Source organism: Phocoena sinus, chromosome 8 (genome assembly GCF_008692025.1).
Source record: "Phocoena sinus isolate mPhoSin1 chromosome 8, mPhoSin1.pri, whole genome shotgun sequence".
In the NCBI taxonomy this organism is placed as follows: domain Eukaryota; kingdom Metazoa; phylum Chordata; class Mammalia; order Artiodactyla; family Phocoenidae; genus Phocoena; species Phocoena sinus.
In genome coordinates this window covers 105,514,965-105,536,108 of record NC_045770.1, presented here as the reverse complement: position 1 = coordinate 105,536,108, position 21,144 = coordinate 105,514,965, and the positions used below count along the sequence as shown (strand labels likewise).

Sequence of the window (21,144 nt, the reverse complement as noted above, 5' to 3'; positions counted from 1 at the left end):
GGAAAAAAGTGAAAAAAATCTTCAGAGATGAACAGTTAAAAATATTTGCTTAAAAAAGTCAATCAAAAAAATTTTGAGACTGGAAAGAAATATGCCAACAGATGAATACACATGATTACTGACTGGTGAAATAATGGATAATTAAAATTTTTCTTCCTGTTTTTCTGCATTTTTAGAAATTTTCTAAGTTGATTATTTTATCATTAGAAAAAAGATAGCTCTGAAATAAAGGTGCTCCCTGACTGCCTGTCACGCACACGCTGCCCGCCCCCACTCCACCCCGGGCCCTGGACTGGGACTCGCAGTGGACTTTTCCAACAACAACGATCGTTAACTAAACACTCAGAGGGCAGTGACTGTGCTCCAGACTTGATGAGAAGTGCCTTCAGTTAATTCTCACAGTAGCAGCTGTAGGAGGAAGGGACCATCGGCATTAGAGAACCGAGGCACAGAAAGGTTAAGTCACCTGGCTTAAGTCACATAGCAAGTGGCAAGGCCAGGAATGCAACCAGGATGGCGGGGCCCCAGGTTCACGCTCCATGCCCACTCGCGCCACGCCAGGCAACATTCCCACCTTTCCCTTGCCCGGGGCCTCCCCTGCTATTAACCAAGTGCTCCCTACACGTCTACGCCATTCAGTGGGAATATGGCTGAAAACGGCCTGACTAGACGCACACAACCACCCTCAATCTGCAGAGTTGAGGGGGTTTCCAGGGTTTTTGCTGCTTTTCCTCCCAGTGTGTCTTTACTCTGGGGTAATCGGGGAGCTTGATTATTTCGGGCAACCACAGCTGTGCTGTGACTGGTTTCCCACCTGGCACCAGCCTCTTGTAATTCCCTGCGGGGCTGGGGGTGGCAGTCTCAAAGACACATTCAAGCCTTGCTCTTGGCCTCATACACCAGGACAGTCAGCATGCAGGGTGGGTGCAGCCCGCCGCAAGCAGAAACCAGGCCACTGAGCTTCTAATCCTGGCTCTGCTCACACAGTACCTGGGGACAAGTCGTTCAGCCCACCTATGCCTCAGTTTCCTCATCTGTAAAATGGGCACAACCACACCCACCACAGGTGGCGGCAGCAGCAGTGATTAGGAAGGAAGCCAAATGCTCTCGGTTGCAGAGGGCAGCCCCACCATGTGGTATCACCCAGGAGAGCTAATATAACCACCCCCTGCAAGAAGTCCAGAGTCATGTGATTTCTAGGCTCAAATCCTGCCCTCACTGCTGGGTGGCTTGGAGCGAGGGTTTTTTTGTTTTTGTTTTTAACCTAATCCCAGGTGTTGAGTGGTCCCAGAACAATGCCTAGCACCCAGTAGGTATTCAGGGTCAGATGGAGCTGTAGCACGTGGCCGTGGGGTCTGAGTGGCACTCTGTGACCTTACACAAGTCCCACGACCTCCGTGGGCCTCAGTTTCACCATCAACGAAAACCTATGCTATGTGGTGTAGGGTCAAATTAGAATCCTGGCACGGGGTTGGCCGGGACCCGGCTCTCAGCTGGTGTGTAGGGAACAGCTGTCACCGGGGTGTCTATTGACACATCTACAGCGACAGCACCAGGGGCGGAAAGGGACAACCCTCAGGAGGGGGCGAGGCTGGGTCAGCACCCAGGGCGTGGCCGCACCTCCTGTGGGGCTTGGGCCTCGCGGGCCCAAGGGCACAGCGCCATGGGGGCTGAGCATGGCCAACGCCCAGGGCAGGGATGCCCCCTCGCGGCAGGACGCACCGGCCCTCACCCAGCATGTTGGATGACTCAATCATGTTGGTGTCCAGGTCCGTCCAGTAGAGACGCTGGTCGGCGTAGTCAATGGTGAGGTCGTTGGCCCGGCCCACCTTGTCCACCAGCGTCATGCAGTTGGTCCCGTCCATGAAGGCCCGCACGATCCTGGGCTTGCCACCCCACTCGGTCCAGTAGATGTAGCTGGAAGACATGGGAGCAGGGCGGGGCAGGCTCAGGCACGGCCACCCTCACGGCAGGGCAGGGAGCACACCTGCCGCCATCTCCTCGGCTGTGCCGATGGCATCCCTGCAGGAAGCAGGGAAGAGGTGAGACCCTCGGAGGCCCCTCCACCCCACCATCCCTCTGGGAGCAGTCACGGAGCTACATCCTGCCTCCTGGGGTCCCACAGCAGCCCCCCTGCAAGCTAAGCCCTGATATTCCCATTCGGGTGCACAGACAGGGTGACCGTGCAACACGACATCCAGGCTGGGACACCTGCGTCAGGGACAAACGCTAACCAAGCTGGACAGGATGCCAGGGTGACCGGGACGGGCAGGAAGAACGTGGGCAAACCGGGGCGTACAGTCTCCTCTCCTCAAAGAAGGTAGAAAACAAGACGCTGAGGCAAACAGGCATCGTAGGGTCAGGCCTCAAACTCAGCTCTGCCGTCTCCACCAACGGGTCCTCCCTCCTCTCTCTTCAGCAGTGGCTCCGGGGAAGGAATCCCCATTCCAGAATTGTGTACGTTTTACTGGTTCTTTCGCTAAAACCTGGACCTTTCTTTTTGTTCTGCCGAAATCTTCCCTTCCCTGAAAGAGCACATGGCAGGCAGGGTTTGGAGCGCTCCCTACACACCACTGATGCTTTATGGGTTGAGCACTGAGCGCAGAGGAAGACTCCACCCTGGCCTCTCTGGCCCCAGGGCAGGGCCCCCAAGCTGCCTGACACATAAAAGCATGTGCCTTGCAAGGTGGGTTTTAAACCGCCAGTGAGTGGCCAGCAAGAAGCAGGAGGGGAGAAGCCCAGGACAGGAGCCTAGAAAGGACTGCATGGGACTTCCTGGCCCAGCCCTGCTCTAACCAGTTATGTGACCTTCAGTAAATCACTGAGCTTCTCTGAACCTCTGTTTCTGCATCTGTAAAATCACCCACCCCTTGCAGGGCCCCTGGATGCCCAGATGAGATGACCCCTCTGGGAGCGCCCAATGCGGTGCCTGACACAGAGGCTTCCCTTCCTGCCTGCTGCTCTGGGCCCCAGTGTCTCCTCTATGAAATGAACCAGATGACCTCCAAGGGTCCCGCCGGCCCCGGCCACCTCAAAGCTAGTAGCGGTCATTACTGCTCCAACCGCAGAGTGCCAGGTGGGCAGCCATCTGCCACGGCCTCGGGTCATCAACGCACTGGCTGGTGTAGAGAGGTGACGGGGACACACCTGCTGGACAAGAGTGGTCCTTACCCTTTGGTGGGGTCCAGGGCCAGCGACCTCGGGTTGTCCAGATCCCTCCACACAAGGACCTGCCGGAACTGCCCGTCCAGCCGGGCCACTTCGATCCTGTTGGTCCCGGTGTCCGCCCAATAGAGGTTCTTTCCCATCCAGTCGACGGCCATGCCTTCCGGGTAGTCGAGGCCAAACTCGATCACGTGCTCCACGGAGCTCCCGTTCATGAAGGCTCGGCTGATGGTCTGGGAGCAGGTGAGGAGGAAAGGGACACAGTTAGAAACCAGAGTTTTTGCAGATGTCTCCTGGAGCAACTACTGATAACACCTGGGACCAAATCACCAACATTCGAGTTTTTATTCTTTTTATTTCTTTTATATTTTATTTTAATTTTTTCCCAACATTTGAGTTTTTGAAGGAACATTTGAAAAGCAGCAAAATACAACCTTTTTAGAAGAAACAATTTGGTAATATATATAAAATAATACTTCATTTAAAAATATGTAAAAATATTTTATATAATAGTATATAATTATAAAAAATATATCATTATATATAAGCTATATTATATATATATATATATCATGACTCTTCAAAATAGTTGTAACCTTAAAAAAAAAAAATCACTGTATCCTTTCACCCAGTAATCTTCCTCCTGAAACTTTATCCATAGGAATGAAAACACAGAAGAGGCTTTACCCACAGAGATGCCTGTTACTGTGGTATCACTTGGAGTCGGAAAAAACTGGAAGAACATTTAAAATAAGGGAACGGGGCTTCCCTGGTGGCGCAGTGGTTGAGAGTCCACCTGCCGATGCAGGGGACGCGGGTTCGTGCCCCGGTCCGGGAAGATCCCACGTGCCGCGGAGCGGTTGGGCCCGTGAGCCATGGCCGCTGAGCCTGCGCGTCCGGAGCCTGTGCTCCGCAGCGGGAGAGGCCACAGCAGCGAGAGGCCCGCGTACCGCAAAAAATAAAAAATAAATAAAATAAAATAAAATAAGGGAACGGTTAAGTATGACAGGGAATATATGTGCACTGGAATATTTTACACGTTTGAAGAATTATGTTAAAGAGTTTGTACCAGGCTGATAAAATACCTGTTATAATGGGACGTGGAAGAAACCAGGATACAGAATTCTACATAGCACATGGTTATGATTATGAGAAATACTAACACAGGGAAAAACTCAAAGGAAATACAGTAAAATGACATCAATGGCTGACTTGGGATGGTGGGGATGTAGGTGTTTTTGTTTTCTTCTTTATACTTTTCTGTATAATATACTTTTCTCTCTTTCTACAATGAACCCTGTGACTTTTAAAATCAGAAAAATCTTTAAGAGCCATGTAATACCAACAGTAGAATAAAAGATAGGTGATTAAACCGTTTTGAGTTGTCCGGTGCTTTAGAACAGGGGTCAGCAGACCTTTTCTGTAAATATTTCAGGTGTCACAGGACATGTGGATCTGTCACAACCTAGTGGCACAAAAGCAGGTGCAGACGATCCATGAGCAAGTGGGCACCAGTGTGACCCAATAAAACTTTATTGACAAAACACGGAGGCCAGTCCACGGACCAGTATGCCAGACCCTGAGAGAGTCTTTCCTGTATTCATCCAGGATGTTTATGTTAGCACCCGGAACAAAGAAAGAGCTTGCTAAGTAAGTGGGCACTCGTGAGGGAGTGGGTGGGGTGAATCGAAAAATACACGGACACACAGTCACTCTAGAAATGGCCACCTGTGTGTCCACTGGACCTGCTCATTGTAATCATTCGTGCTTATTTATTAACACAGGTTCACTAATGTTCTGATGGTGTGCATCGAGTTACAATAAATATTATAGTTCTTTTATTTTTTTTAATTTATCTTTTTTTTTGGCAGCACTGTGTAGCTTGCGGGATCTTAGTTCCCCGACCAAGGATGTAACCTGTGCCCACTGCAGTGGAAGTGCGCAGTCCTAACCACTGGACCGCCAGGCAAGTCCCTATAGTTCTTTAAAAAAAAACAAAAAAACAAAACTTTTTCTATAAGGGAATACTACTCAGCCATAAAAAAGAATGAAATGTTGCCGTCTGCAACAACATGGATGGACTGGGAGGATATTATGCTAAGTGCAATAATTCAGACAGAGAAAAACAAATGCTGTATGATATCACTTACATGTGCAACCTAAAAAATACAACAAACGAGTGAATATAACAAAAAAGAAGCAGATTCACAGATACAGTGGTTACCAGTGGGGAGAGGGAAGGGGGAGGGGCAACGTCACGGTAGGAGAGTAAGAGGTACAAACTATTAGGTATAAAATAAGCTACAAGGATATATTGTACAACACGGGGAATGTAGCCCGTATTTTATAATAACTATAAATGGAGGATAACCTTTAAAAATTGTGACTTACTCTATCGTGCACCTGTAACTCACATTGTACAGCAAGTAAACTTCAATTTTAACAAACCATTAAAAAGACAAGGGACTTCCCTGGTGGCGCAGTGGATGGGACCCCATGTTCCCAACACTGGGGGCCCGGGTTCGATCCCTGGTTGGGGAACTAGATCCCACATGCATGCCGCAACTAGGAGTTCGTATGCCACAACTAAGGAGCCCGCATGCCGCAACTAGGAGCTCGTATGCCACAACTAAGGAGCCCACGTGCCGCAACTAAGGAGCCCATGTGCCACAACTGGGGAGCCCGTGAGCTGCAGCTGAGGCGCCCGCCTGCCGCAACTAAGACCCCAGACAACCAAATAAATAAATTTTTTTTTTTACAAAAAGGAAGAAAACCTTTTTTCGGCCTCTGAGGCGATACCATCACCGGGTAGGTATTCACGGGAAAGGTGCACAGGGAGGATGCCCAGCTGCCGTACCTTCAGGCTGACGTCAGTCCAGTAGATGTGATGGTTGGACACGTCAAAGTCCAGGGCAGAGGCCTCCTTGACGCCCGTGAGCGGGATGGCCACGTCGTTGTTATTGGTGTCCAGGGAGATCCTGTGGATGGCGGCCCGGCTGGTGAACACGAGGAAGGCCTCGGGGACGATGCAGGTCTTCATGTCACTCAGAAGCTCCAGGCCGATGGGGCAGCCGCACTTGGCGGCGCGGGGCGTGAAGAAGCACAGGTGGCTGCAGCCCCCATTCCTGTCTGCACACGGGTTGGTCCCTGGACGGAAAGACACAGGCTCTAGACGCCAGAGGCCCAGCAAAGAGGAGGTGGGCAGTGGCTCCACGGTTGTACGAGGCTTCATTTCTGCCAGACGTCACACAGGGACAGCAGGTGGGTGGATGGAAACCCAGGGCCTCCCCAGGCACGGGGAAGGCACGTAACAACGGCTGGCTCTGGGCCCAGGGCATCGCCGCACTTGGACTCCTCCATCCTCATGGCGACCTGGGGACAATCGCACCCCCTGCCGCCCCCACCCCGCCGGGCCTGGACTCCCGGCCTGCTGACAGGACCGCAGCCCGAGACGCCACCCAGACAGTTCCTCCTCCCGTTTCCGGCACTCTCGGTGCCCTCGAACTCAGATGCACCCAGGACGGCCAAAGGCGCCTTTCTTATTGTAGCAGACTGTACTTAGCATTCATGTATTTTTGGCCAGGCCGTTAGTCTCACTCATGTGCTGCAGTGCTGTTAAAATTGGCTTTAATTTAGTGTTAAGTATTTCAGCTAGAAAAAGAATCCTCTCCCCCATCTCTCCCAGTGAATCCCTACATGAGAGAGAGGAAGAGGGAGGGAGGGGTCCAATTTCTCACCCGATGGATATATCATGTTTCTTAGCTCTAGGGTTTTATTTTTTATGTTTCAGACACTCACTAACCGGTGGACCTCACGTTCCACAGTGGATGAAGAACGTGTTTTCAAAGGCGCTGGTAAACTAAGTGTGTTGATTCCATCGCCTTGTCTCAGGAGTGCAGGTTGTGACTAAAGGCCTCTCCCAGAGACCAAGATGCACTAGATCCCCCCAGGGTCTCCGCCCACGGCCTCACCTCCAGGCCTTTGCTCAGCTGTCCCTCCTGCCGGACAAACCCTGACCCCCACCTGCTCCCTAAATTCCAAGCTCAAGTGCCCTCCCTCGTATTTTAAAGCCAGGCATCCCTCTAACACCTCAACTGTAGTCACCAGCCTGGCAGCAGAGCTAACTAAGGGGTGTCTCACCCACTAGACTTAAGGGCAAGCACTGGGGCCTCTCTGGTCCTTCCTCCCTCCCTCCCTCCAGCAAAGGGTTGCTGAGTGTCTCTGATGTGTAGGTGCAGTGCTAGGTGCAGTGCTAGGCCCCAGCTGGGGACAGGGTCCCTGCCGCCACAGAGCCCACAGTCCCGTCCCCCCATCTGTCCTCCCACCACAGCTGGACACCACTGTCCCCAGTGTAGCCTGTCGACCTGCACTGGGAATCATATTTATAAAGAGACAAATCCTTGTGTTAAGGGAGCTTTCTGCAGATCCTGGCTTTCAGATAAGAGGTGTGTGCCTGAGGGTCCAGCCTGTCACACTGGACAACAATCACAGCTCAGCCCAGCCACGAGGTCCAGGCAGACCCGGGCATGAGTCCTGAGCTCGGCCACCCATTAGCTACACGGCTTCGCCACCCTCTCCCCAGCACAAATAGGGCCGCGTGGTAATTCGCGTAGAGGGCTGCTCTGGGCACTAAGGCACTTAGCCACGGCCTCGCACGCAGCAGGCGCTCCGCAAGTGTTAGCCATCGTGAGAACAATTACTGCCAGCAGCGCCCAGTCACCATGCCTGGTCGATACCCCACCCCCCTGCCACCGGTCCTGGACCAATATTCTCACCATCTCCTGTGCTGTCCAGCCCCAGAGGGGTGCCCCAGCCGGGCACTCACACCCCCAGCTTTGGCCTCCAACCGGGCTGCCTGCGGACCAAAAGGGCAGCCACGAGCCTGTGGCATGGCTGCCCCACGGCTGGAGGCTGACCCGACTCACCGACGGCCTTGGCCACGTTCACGGCCTTGAGCCCCATCAGGTCGGGCAGCTGGTCGATGATGACGTCCCGGCTCGCCTTGACCTTGTGTACGCGCTCGATGCTGCGCCGCTGCCAGTCGGTCCAGTAGATGAAGTCCCCCAGCAGCGTGAACCCGAAAATGTGCGGGAGCTTGTCCTCCAGGAGCGTCCGCCGCTTTGTCCCGTCGATGTTGATCACCTGCAGGATGGCAGACGTAGGGCTGAACCAGCCTCGGGCCTGAACTGCCTGGAACAGGACGGGCCCCAGCAGCGTCTGCGCCTGGCGAGGCCACCTAACAAAGCCACGGCTCACTGGGGCAGCTGGATGAGTGATGTTTTCAGTGATGGGGCCATTCAGGGGCTCTTCCCCACTGCCTCCCCTACCTGGGGGTGGATGCTGGGCTGAGAGGGGCAGGCAAGACAAACACGTGTCCTCTCTCTCGCCATTGCTGGTCGACTAGCAGTAGCTGCCTGGAATACCAAGGTGTGGGTCTCCGACCCGGGATGGGCTCCTTGATTAGTAATGTCCGCCAAGATGTAGAACGGGGAGGCACCAGTTCGCACCCTTGACGCGGAGCTCAGTTCCAAAAGGCTGGACAGCCAACGTACTGCAAGCCCTGGGCAAAGCCTCCCACTTGTCTGTGGACTAATTTCTTGCTTGGTCAGCACCAGGTGAACTCTGAGGACGCTTCTGGGTCTAAGTCTGAGCCTACAGCTCTAAGATGCTTTCCAACACCAGACACACTAGTGGCTGTTTACTCTGAGATGTAAAAGCTAAATCTTTTTCTTGAAGAGTCAGCACTGATTAAAAGCATCAACCACAAAAGCCACAGAGGAGAAAACTACTATCAAACATAAAAACGCCTTAACCAACCGAAACACACAATCAGGATAAGATGTGGTTGTGATGACAGATGACCCTGTGGGAGCTGATGTGAAAAAGAAGATAAAAATGTAACATCCAAACTCTCCTGGCTCTCAAGCCAGGATGAAAGAGACATGATGAATTAAAGGCAGGTCTCAACAGGTCTCCTGCAGCCGGATTATATTTCCAGCTCATCAGAAAGGCTACAAACCTTCAGGTTTGCAGGTGGCAGACACATAAGACAGATCGGGTGTGTGCTGAGCAGAAAAGACTTTGGTCCTCTGTTGTTGGACAGCACAGGACAAAACTGCTGGCTCAACCAGGAGTGGCAGGCAGCTCTGGGCCCTACAGCCAGGGGTCCCACCCCAGCTCTGCCCCACAGCCAAGTCCCTCTGCATCCCACATGGACCTCAACCTCTCCACCTGTAACTGAGGGTAGCAGCTAAAGTCACCCTGGAGGGACTTCCCTGGTGATCCAGCGGTTAAGACTCCACGTTCCCAACGCAGGGGGCCTGGGTTTGATCCCTGGTCAGGGAACTAGATCCCACATGCCTCAACTAAGAGCCCGCAAGCCACCACTGAAGATCCCACATGCCACCATGAAGATTCCGCATGTTGCAACTAACACCCAGTGCAGCCAAATAAATAAATATTAAAAAAATAAATAAAGTCACCCTGGGAACTTAACCAAAGAACAGTGGCTGGGCCCCAACCTGGGGCAATTACACCAAACTGGAAGGCCAGGTACGAGTCCCGAAAGCAGCTCCCCACAGGTGGTTCCAATGAGCAGCCCAGATGAGGACACCGGATGGGACCACGTCCTGTACCACGAGCTGGAGTGTAGACCTTGGGCTGTAGGATCTCCGTGCGGAGCTCTGGGCACCACGCCTGGCCCACTGGTTAGCCATACAGGGCAGGTGATGGATTAATCCTCCAAACTGGTCCAGGGTGCTGGTTCCGGCTTCGGCCCCACAAGAGGAAGGCAACATAAAGGCGATGAACACACGCTTTGCACAGAACTCAGACGTGGGGAGGGGTCTCGCCTGGGATTACCGCCGAGGAGGTGCACAGCAAGAGAAAGAGTGTCTCTAACAACACACAGCCCATAAGAGGCAGGGCTCAAACCCCTGCTCCTTCCTTGACACAGCATAACCAGGGCTGGGCGCTGGGGGCGGGGGTGGGCAGAATGGTAGATGTAGGACATGATCGCTATAAAGATAACATCCACATCTGGAAAATAAAGACTCCACCTTTTATATACCAAAATGTCAACAGCATCTCTTGAAGAGATTTTTCTCATCCTTCTCTATGTCCATATTTTCTTTATTTCCTTTAACAACTCAATTCCAGACATAAATAAGTGCATGTTCTATTGACTGAGGGGAGGAAGTACATGTTCCCCAGCTTAGGAAGGATGAAAGTGAGCCCGCAGAGGACAAGGGGCCAGATGGGGGGGGCGGGGAGACAGCCGCTGGCCAGCAGCAATCCCTCCCCCAACCTCTGTCCCCACACGCACCCTCGCCCCACCCTCTGGTTGCCCAGAACAAAGTGAGGAGGGTGTGAGCTGCTCCCCGCCCGGGCTGGGCTGGCGGCACCCACAGCAAGGACAGAACCTTGGCTCTGGGCTGGCAGGGCCTCCCTCTGCCTCGGAAGCCCCCCCCTCACCCCATCCTACTTTGAACGATTACAGACCCCATGAAACACCTCTCAGGCCCTCCAACTTGGGAGGACATCAAGACTCTAACACTTGAGAAAATAAATGATCCCAAAGCGGCCTTTTTACGGCAGCTTTCAACACACCTTGACCAAATCCAACACATCTGTAGAAGTAACTCTGCTGGACCAGGCCTTTCCCAAATCCTGGAGCAGACAAGTAGGACCTGTGTACAGGGAACACACGTGTCAACCCCCCGGCCCCAGGCTCCCTCTGGGGCCAACTCGGGGGCCTCCACCTTTCCTGGGCCCTGAGCGGAGCCCAGAAAGAACAGGATCTAATCTGGGCCACCTGATAACATGGGAGCCGGGAGAGAGCACAGGAGGCGGATTGCCGGGGACAGGGGCTGGCAAGCTGCTTCTGAAAAGGATCGTGAATACCTTCAGCTTTGAGGCCATAAGGTCCCTGTCGCGGTAAAGCAGCCACCGAGGGTGCCTAAAACAAGCGCGAGTGTGTTGCAATAAAACTTTATTTGTGCAAACAACAAAAATTAGAAACAAAAAACCTGGAAGTTCATATAATTTTCACATGTCACGAGATACCATTCTTTTGATTGTTTTCAATCACTTAAAAATGTAGGGAATTCCCTGGCAATCCAGTGGTTAGGACTCTGCGCTTTCACTGCCGAGGGCCTGGGTTCAATCCCTGGTCAGAGAACTCAGATCCCACATGCTGTGCAGTGCCGGAAAAAAAAAAAAAAAAAAAAAAAAAGTGTAAAAACCACCGTGCGTTTGAAAGTGGCCCAAACATAGTAGTCATTCTGGCCTCCGGTCCACAGGTTTCAACCCCTGCTCAAGAAGTTCCCCTGCCCTTGATTTTCAGGAGAGGAAACTAGATACCTCCAGGAAGTTATGTCAAAATGGTCAAGCCAGATGCCGAAGGCGCCCGAGTGCCAGCCGGCCTTGCTGTCTGACCTTTTGGCCTCCGCCCTCCTGTGCTCGGCTGACTCCACACACCAAGCCCAGGTCTGGAGTGGGGTAGAGGCAGGGCAAGCAGAACGCACATCCATCCCCTGGCCAGCTCATTACACGACCCGCAGATCAACGGCTGCGTGATGCACAGAAGGGTGGGCAGACCCCAGAGAAGCCCGCCCTCAGCTGTACTCCAAGAGGCAGAACCCACAGCTGCGGGGGCTGCACGGCCACCCACAAAACAGTAGACCCCCGAAAGTCACCTGAGGTGCAATCGCCTTACACCGAATCCTCTGTTTCTAATGACTTGGCCGTGCAAAGAGGTGAGAGCCTGAGACCAACCCTTTGAAAGCACACGTTTAAAGAAAAAAAAGAGTTCTGCTCTCTGATGGAACAATTATACTCAGACACAAAGCCCCAAATTAAAACTGCTCTGGTTATTGTTTCACGTAACAAAAGAGATCTTACACACCCGCACAGCTTGTGGCCCCGCTGCCCGGAAGCCCTGCACCCTTCTTCCCCAGGGCTCATGGACCCGGACACACAGCCAATCCGTCACTCCTGCAATGAGTGTTTATTCTGTTCGTGCTGGAAGTCACCTCCATCGACTCAGGAAATGTCAGGAACAGGGGGACGGATGTATTTTTAACTTCTCAGGCTGTGATTCATCCTTGGCCCGCCTGCTCCACTGGGTGTGTCACTCCCCACCGGGTACTCCCCACGAATGCCTACCCTGACAGTAGACGGCCACCAGCAGATGGCAGCTGCAAGGCACACAACCTCCCCGTGGTCCTGGCCGAGTAAGACATCAGGGGGTACTGCAGAGAGCCCAAGTGACCCCCGGGGCCTCCAACGAGTACAAGGCAAGCCACACACAGGTGATACTTCCTGCCCCAGAGACGGGCCAAACAGCCTGGACTATGGGTCGACCTGTAAAACTTCTTCTTCCATCCTCGGGGCGGGGAAACAGCTGGGGAGGAAGCTTTAGAAAGACAGCTCAAGTCCACGAAGGGCAAGGCCCGAGCCTGCTCTTACCCAGGAATGGCTAAAACCGCCATCCAGGGACCTGCCTGATCACTGTGCAAGCACAAGGGTGTTTAAACGTTTTGCCTATTTCAGGATTAATAACAGGGCACCATTCCTCCCGCTACTCTAGAAACTGGAGGAAACAGACAGGATATACACAAGTCAGTGAGAGGAGAAGGCAGGGCTTCAGAACCAACGCGGCTGGAGAAGCAGCTAGGGTGCTGTCAGGGGAGCTTGAACGACCCGCACCCCAGCCCCCTGGGCCCCCATCCTCTCTGCTCGGCATCCCTCTAGAACACTGAACACCTGACGGGGTGCGGTTGTCCCGGTCACTGCTGTCTGTATCTCCCCTTCTAGAATACTGACCCCACCAGGGCATGGGTCTGTCCCGTGCTGCTTTTCCAGCACGAGGTGACATTCAGTGAGTGCTGCAGGATGAACAGATGCTCGCCCAGGGACGGGGAGGGGGTTGAGGGAAAGAGGCAGCGCGAGCTACGACAGGACAGGAGTTCCACTCGGGGATGATCCGACAGGCAGCTGTGGGGAAGGAGGATGCAGGACGGGCCGGTGAGGGGAAGTGGGGGACAGAGACAGTGGGGGAAGGACTAAGAGGGAGAGGTCGCTTCTGATGTAGACCCGGTGTGTCCTGACTCCCTGCCAGGGGATCAGCACAGAGACCCCAGTTCAAGCCCAGAGAGCTCCCACCTGCTTTGGGAGACATGGCCGCTCACAAACAAGTGAAAAGATGATGACTCCATAGCTAAGTGAGAGCACAAGCCCTGCATCGATGTGGAAGGTCTTACAGCCTCTGGCTGGGAGAGGCAGCCTCCAGGCCGGAACCAGGATGTTGCTGTTTTGGAAAGGAAGACCCTACACTGTGTGGCCAAGTGCGTGGATGAGGTGAGCTGCTCCCGTACGTGAGACCGTGGCGTGAGGCGGGAGGCGACTCAGGCTTCCGAGGGAGAGGGCCGGGGGCAGCTGGGCACGTGGGCTCAGGAAAGAGCTCTGGATGGAAGAATCTGCTTGGGAGAGGACCCCCGCTGGGCTGTCATGGGCCCGGCACCTGCCAAGAAGCTGGTCAGAGGGAGAGGAGGGAAGTGCAGGGCCCGAGGGGCCATCAGTTAGAGACAGAAGAGGGAGACAGTGAGTCCGAGTTACTTTTACCAATAAAGTTGAGTTTTGTGGCGCAAGGCCGAAGAGCTGTGGCAGGTTGGGGGAGGAGAGGACACGCCCTTGGGTTGGGAGCCTAGCTGGGCAGGGAGGGGGAGGGGGAAACATGCAAGCAAAGGGTGAGGGGCCGGGTCCTGAGGATACGGCTGGAGCCACGGGAAAGTCTAAGCACCTGTGGGCAGGAACCTCTAACCCCAAGGGCTCTAGACTCAGGAGGAGGGTTAAGGAGGTGTCCCAGGGAACCCCCAGCCCAAGAGGGTGGGAAAGCAGGGAGCAGAGAGGCAGCTCTGTGGATGCAGAAAGAGGCGGGGGCTACACCCATGTCCACCCCACACGGCTCCAACCTGCGCACGTCGGGACTGCCCTGGCGGTCCATCCCTGGTCCCTGAGGACAGGAAGGGGACCTCAGGGCTGCCTCCCAGAGTGAGCCAGCCCCGGGCCCACCCCCACCCCCAGACGGGGAGCCACCCCGAGCTAATCCCCCGAGGGGCTGCCGACCTGAGGCTGGCCTGAACCCGCTGTCCAGGATGCCGTCACAGGCAAGGCGGCAGGAGGCCCACCTGGAGGGCGGTGCGGCCCTGCCCGCAGTCTGGACTCGGTTGCACAAATCCATCTGTGTGCCAGGACCGCCGTCCAGAGGAATCCCCACTTCGTGGACTCGGCCCTCTAGACCTTTGTTCTCCTCCTGGCTCGTCGGGGTATCAGCCACAGCTGCCCTGGGAAGTCATTTTCGGGACGGGCGGGCGAAGCGGGAACCTGACTGATGCCTCTTCAAAGGGAAGCCGGTGGACACCGCGTGGAGCTCCTTCCTGCCGGCGCCTGCGCTCGGAGCCAGGCCACGCGCACAACCAGGCAGGACAGAATCCCTTCTCCCATCCGAAGCAACCCGGCAAGATATGCCCAAGAAACACGCTCGGGCTCCTCAGCATCTGTCTCGGGCATAATGTCTTAGAGACGTGACCACTGCTGGAAGCGTGTCCCGTCGCTGTGCTGACCTGGAAGAGCCCTCCCCTGACCGTCCCCCGGCCTGGGGTCCGACTGAGTCCTCAGGAAAGGAGACACGGCCCCTTGCCCTCGGCTATTCCCCCGAAGCCCATGGAATCCACCGTGACCCCAGCAGGGGCTTCTGCACCTGGGCTGGTGGCCTGATCCCAAGGTTCATGTAACATGTACCAGAGGAGCATCTGTTGGGCGTATTTACCAAGGTGACCCAGCACCTGGAGCAGAGCTGATGCCCACCGGGTGTTCAGTAGCAAACCCTGAGGCCCGAGAGTAGGGGGAGGGTGTCCACAGCAGGAACACACGGGCAAGTCCCCAGGCATGCTCGGGCCACCTCCAAGAAGCTCACCTTGGGGCATTTCACCACCGAAAAGAATGCCAGAAGGGTCTGCCCTGGGCTCCGGGCTTGACTCCAAGAAGCTGCCATGACCTAAGGCACCTGCTATTCATCGGGGCGCTTCCCACCCTTGGAGTTCACACGGAGAACCACCTCTATGTCTGTCCATGTCAGTGGCTTCCCTGGGGCAGGGGCGGAGGGAGAGTCCAGCACTAACCCCGAAGCTGGGGTCAGCTCTGGACGTGTGGGCAGGCGGCCTAGGTCAGCGCTCCCAAAGTGTGTGCCACCGGAGCCACGGCACGGAAAGAAAGGGGACCGTAGATCGTGTAGTTTGAGAACACTTGCACAGTTTAGTCCCCCGTGGGAGGTCTGCTTATTAAAGTGTATTAGAGGCTCCAAAGAGAGAAGTGAGGCAGGAAAATCACCGCACGTTTCCCAAGTTTGTTGGATTAAAGAATCCCAAACACTTCCAATTCTTCTGTCTCTCTTTTGGGGCCTCCTGGTGATTAGCTCCAAATCAGCAGGTGATACGCTTGTGGCGCGTGTTCCCGGTTTGTCCGTACCAGCCACCGCGTACTCTGCCGGCAATAACTTTGTCACTTACGCCACGCCCCTCCCCCATCGTCCTGCTACCATGATGTCCGCGTTTTAGGGCCTCTGTTGGTTACCCCTGAAGCTCTTCCCCACCTGTCCGCTCCTAACTTTGGTCCATCCTACTGTTCCATAACCACGGCAGATAACGTTTCTATTGTGTACCGTAGCCTGACGCTTCGGGCTCTGTCTGTGGATTGACTCTGAAAGCAGAAAATCAAAACGCACCTACTTGCTGCATGACCCTGAGCAGGTTACTGTCCCCTGGGCCTCAGTGCCTCATCCACACGTGGGGACGATGCCACACACCTCAAAACACTACTGTGGGACAGGCACATGGAAAGATGCTCAACACCACTCGTCCTCAGGAAAATGCAAATCAAAACCACCAGACACCACAGCACACCCGTGGGGATGGCCATAATAACAGGAGAATTTTACAAGTGTCAGTGAGGGCATGTTGACATCAGAACACTCGCACACTGCTAGTGAGAATGTAAAATGGTGCAGACTGTGGAAGACAGCCTGACGATTCCTCGGTAAGTTAAAGATAAACCTCGTATATGCCCCAGCAATTCCACTCCTAGGTACGTGCCCCAGAGAATTAGAAACAGATGCTCAAATAAAAACTTGTACACAAATGCTCGTAACAGTATTATCCACAATCCCCAAAAGGTGGAAACAACCCACATGTCCACCAACAGATGAATGGATGAACAAAATGTGGTCTCTCCATACAATGGAGAAGGAATGAAGTACTGACACACGCTACCACACGGATGAACCCTGCCAACATTCTGCTGCGTGAGGCCAGACACGAAAGACCACTGATCGTACGATTCCACTCACATGAAATGTCCAGAACAGGCAAAGCCATAGAGACAGACGGGAGATTAGTGGTTGCCAGGGCAGAGGGGTGAAGAGGGGAGACTGGGGGCCAACTGCTTAACAGGTTATGGGGTTTGGGTGATGAAAATGTTCCCGAACTAGAGAGTGCTGATGGTTGGACACCACTGTGAATGTGCCACTGAGTTGTACACTTTAAAATGGTTAATTTTATGTTTATTTTACCAAAAAAACCCACTGCTGTGGGAGTAAACCGAGCGATGCCTGTAGCGCGTCTGGCAGTGTCAGCTGGACACGTGCATCCCCAACCCACTCCCGGGGTGGGCGTGGCTACGGACACGGTGGGCGTGGCCACGCCGCAGGAAACAAGGGTCTCGCCTTCAGGCTCAGAGGCTAGAGAGACAAGTGTCTTCAAACAAGATCCTTTCAAAAGTGACAGTTTATAGGGAACTCCAACAGGAAATGGTGCCAACTGCAGCTCCTTGGGTTTGCGTGGGAGAGGGATCTGCCCAGCCCTGAGTCCCCTTCACGTTCCCGCTCAGAAGCGTGGCTTGAAACCCCGTGACACAGACGCACGGTCATAGTCTCACTCCCGCCTTCCCCCTGCAAGCTGCCTGCTGGGGGTCTCCCCATGGAGCCGTGAGAAGAGTGAAGGTGACCCCCAGGTGGTGATATCAACGAGCAGTGATGTGACCAGAGCTGACAAGGATCGTGCAGAAGCAACCGGAAGCGAGGGAGGCACCCAGCCGAGGAGAGGCACCAACGTCAGGGACCAATTTAACTACCGTACGGTCAAGAGCACCGCAAACAACGCGCCCCCGAGCAAAACGCAAGATGCTAAAGAACGCGTACAGAGCACCACTTTAATCATGTAAAATCACACAAGACTGCGTGCTGTTCCGCGTGACGTCCACATAGTAAATGTCTTTTAATGCTTGGGTACGAATCGTCAAACTTAGGAGAGTGGTCCCCTCTGGCATCAGCTACATTATGTTTTATATCTTAGGTTGGGCGGTGGGTGTGTGTTATTTTTATGACTTTGTATTTTGAAACAGGAAGTTGCACACGGAGTTCAGAGGGTTCCTGCGTACCCTGTCCCGGTTTCCCCCTTAATAACATCTTTTTTTTTTTTTTTTTTTGGCCACACCGTGCAGCATGCAGAATCTTAGTTCCCTGAACAGGGACTGAACCTGCACCCGCTGCAGTGGAAGGGCGGAGTCTTAACCACTGGACCGCCAGGGAAGTCCCCGGTGATAACATCTTACATAACCACATACACCCTATGGTGCTGTTAACTCAGCTACATACCTTCCGTATGTCAGAAACACATCATAGTAAGTTATTTCTTCAAGGATTCTATTTGGCCAAATAGCATAGCACAGGTATCTATCTGCTGCCCACCTGACACGTACGACAGGCTGCAGGGGCGGCCAGGCCAGCCTCTGCATAAAGATCAGGGCTCGACGGCTGCAGCGCTGCACCTCCACCTGCGCTGAGCAGCTCCGTGGACCAACGAAGATGACTCACCTCGATTTTGTCCGTCTTGGCATCTCCCCAGTATAGCTTCCCCTCCTGCAGGTCCAGAGCCAAGCCATTGGGCCAGCCCAGGGAGGTGTTGACCAGGACGCGCCGCTCCTGCCCGTCCAGGTTGGCGCACTCGATTTTGGGGTTCTCCCCCCAGTCTGTCCAGTACATGAGGCTGGAGAAGAAGTACATGTCCGTGACATTGCCCATCTGTCCCATCCAGGCTGCACCCCTAGGACTGAGAACAGCACCCACCCACCCACCACACCTGAGCCTGTGTGCAGGACCAGGGGCTCCACCGAGACAGTTAAGACAGACAGGGGTCTTAACTACACGGGGCCCTAGGACTCAAAACAGCAGACGCCCTGCCAAGGGACCCAGGGGAGGGAGGGGCTGAGCTCCCAGGGGGAGGAAGAGGCAGAGTGGAACCTCCTTCGAGTAGCTGAAGGGCTCCCACGTGCAAAACAAAGCAGGCAACGCGCTCTCTGCGGCCCCGAGAAGCAAAGCAACATCCCGTGGGGCGCTGGGGGCCCTCCGGGGTCGGGGGGCTCAGCCCAGAGAAAGCGGCCAGAGCTGGGCCCTGAGCACAGCGCCTTTCCGGGCTGGCGGCCTCTCCTCTCCCGCCCCTGAACCCTGTGATCTTATACTTGACCCGACCCCGTTTCCTGAGGTCCTCACACTCGAGGCCAGGGGGGACCCCACCCCCCATTTCACAGGTAATGCCCACAGAGGGGGGTGACTTGACAGAGTTCATCGGTGGCAGAGTGGGAGCAGGTCCCCATCTCCCGAACCCAGAGCCCGCAGCCCGACACTGGAGCTGGCCACGAGCTCCTGCCTGCCTGGCCCTCAGACCCCAGGGGCCCGCTGCTCACCCCCACCCCCCCCTCCCAGAGGGATGGCCCTGCCCCTTGACAGCCACACAGAGCAGCGTCTGTCTGTCCACTCCCCCTCAGGCTCCACGGTGCTGCTCGAGCCCTGGGCCTGTCCAGCCACAGCCCCGTGACCCGCCTCTGAGGGCTGTGCCGCTGGGCTTCCATAGACAGAGGCAGCTCCACAGCAAGAGCACATCTGAAAGCCCCGGGGCGGGGACCAGAGTACAGGCTCCCTGGGCAGAGGCGCTGCAAGCCCTGCCCCCCACACACAGCAGGCACCTTGCGGGGTCGCCTCACACTGAGCCTCAGCCCTGGGGCAACGGGAGAAGCACCTGATGCCTTGTGGGCTCTCCGATGGGGCACGTGCCTCGTGGGCATGGTTACAGTCAATGCAGCTTAGTCACTCCCCCCAGGGACCTTCCCGGGACCAGCTGCCTTCCAGGGCTGCCCTCCCAGCCCCTCCAGGCCATCCCCAGGACGCGGGCCCACATCCCGCACTGAGGGCGGGGGGCTTCCCCTGCAGCCCCAGCCCCCAAGAGGTCCCAGCACTCCTCCCCTCTTGGGGCCTGCCAGTTTCGTGTTCTTGGTCATGAGGTCCCAGGAAGGCACTCAGCTGCTACCCTCTGAGCAGCTGAGGGTCTCAGAAAGGCTCCTACACTGATTGACCAGATTCACAGAATCCTAAATTGCAAAGTTGGAACCAGACCTGGAGGTAGGTCCAATCCCCACCTCCCATCTGTGTGACCTTGGGCAAGTCACTTAACCTCTCTGGGCTTCAGCTTCCTCCTCCGTACAACTGTACCTACCCCACGGGGCGAGAGGAGGAGAAAAATGTGCTTGCTACGTGGAACGTGCCTGGCAGAGATCTGGCACATGTGCAGTAACTGTTGCAGTGGCCACCACTCTTGTTACCATTATTAAACCAGAAATCACCCCAGTGGAGGGCTCCATTTTACAGGTGAGGAGATTGAAGCCCAGGGGGAAAAATGACTTACCCAAGGTCTCCAGGATTTTCTATAAAGGTAACCAAGTTCTGTGTTAGAGCTTCTCAAAGTCTGGTCCCCAGATCAGCCTATCACCTGGGAGCTTGTTAGAAAGGCAAGTTCTCCTGAACCAGGACTCTGGGAGCAGGGCCCAGCCATCTGCTTCATCCTGATGTGGGAAGAAAGCTCCAGGACCACCGGCCCCCCGCAGCCTGGCTCCCAGCGCCCGCCCCCAGCCTTACCCCATCACGGGGTGCAGCACGATGGCACGGGGCTCGTCCAGGTCCTCGGACACCAGGATCTTGCGGGAGGTGCCGTTGAGGCGCGTCACCTCGATGCGGTCGGTGCCCGTGTCCGTCCAATAGAGGTTGCGGGCCACCCAGTCGACTGCAATGCCGTCGGGGTCGTTGATCTCGGTGTTGACCAGCGTCTGTGCCCCCGACCCGTCCAGGTACGCCCTGCGGATGGCACGCACCTCGTCGTCCGTCCAGTACACGTAGCCCTCCAGCGGGTCGTAGTCGATGGCGATGGCATGCCGGATATCATCCACCTGCAGCACGATGTCTGTGAAGTCCGGCGTGTCCAGCGAGATCCTCCGCAGGTCCGTCCGGCGGGCCAGTAGCAGCACCTCCTCGGCCCCTGTGGACACACGAGCAGTGGGGTCAGAGGCCGGCGGCAGGACAGGAGACCGGGCCTGCAGTGGGCGTGGCAGGAGAGGGGCTCAGCCAGGTCCCCGGGGCTTCCCTGGCAAGGACAAGTAATGTTAGGTAATGTTCGCCGAGATCTTCCTACACAGCCACTAGTTCATCCTCAGGAGAGATCCGTGCGGCTGGCGCTATTTGTACCATCATCTCACAGATGAGACAATGGAGGAGGCACAGAGAGGTTAAGCAACCAGCCAAAAGCCACACGGTCATCTGGCTTCAATCACTGTGTAAGAGCTGCCTCACACTCAGTCCCCCTTCTCCCCTGCAAGCCTCTCTCCTGGCCACAAGCCAGCCCCAACTACCAGTCCCACCTGGGCCCTGGGCTCCAGGCCCCACTCGCCCACCATACTCCTCAAAGCCCCAACTGGACTCAAATGCCACCTCTTCCCTGAAGCCCACCCTGCCTCCCCACGCCCATCCAGCAAGGCAGCTTCAGGTCCCATGACCATACACGTCATCACAGGTCCATCGCTCCCAGGTGGCCGTCTCAC

General features: G+C 55.3%; 1 protein-coding gene across 5 annotated transcripts in view; it reads right to left on the bottom strand.

The window, feature by feature from the left end:
- The window catches only part of LRP5 (LDL receptor related protein 5), a 108,521-nt gene that overhangs the window by 31,382 nt on the left and 55,995 nt on the right, over positions 1-21,144 (bottom strand). For 4 of the 5 annotated variants that reach the window (XM_032640996.1, XM_032640995.1, XM_032640997.1 and 1 more), the window contains exons 6-11: positions 20,189-20,585; positions 18,095-18,266; positions 8,091-8,307; positions 6,023-6,312; positions 3,172-3,398; positions 1,733-1,917 (exon numbers count right to left, since the gene is read on the bottom strand). In XM_032640996.1, coding sequence (XP_032496887.1) covers positions 1,733-1,917; positions 3,172-3,398; positions 6,023-6,312; positions 8,091-8,307; positions 18,095-18,266; positions 20,189-20,585 — 1,488 coding nt within the window. The remainder of the gene's footprint in view (positions 1-1,732; positions 1,918-3,171; positions 3,399-6,022; positions 6,313-8,090; positions 8,308-18,094; positions 18,267-20,188; positions 20,586-21,144) is intronic. The other variant, XM_032640999.1, reaches the window with a different exon arrangement.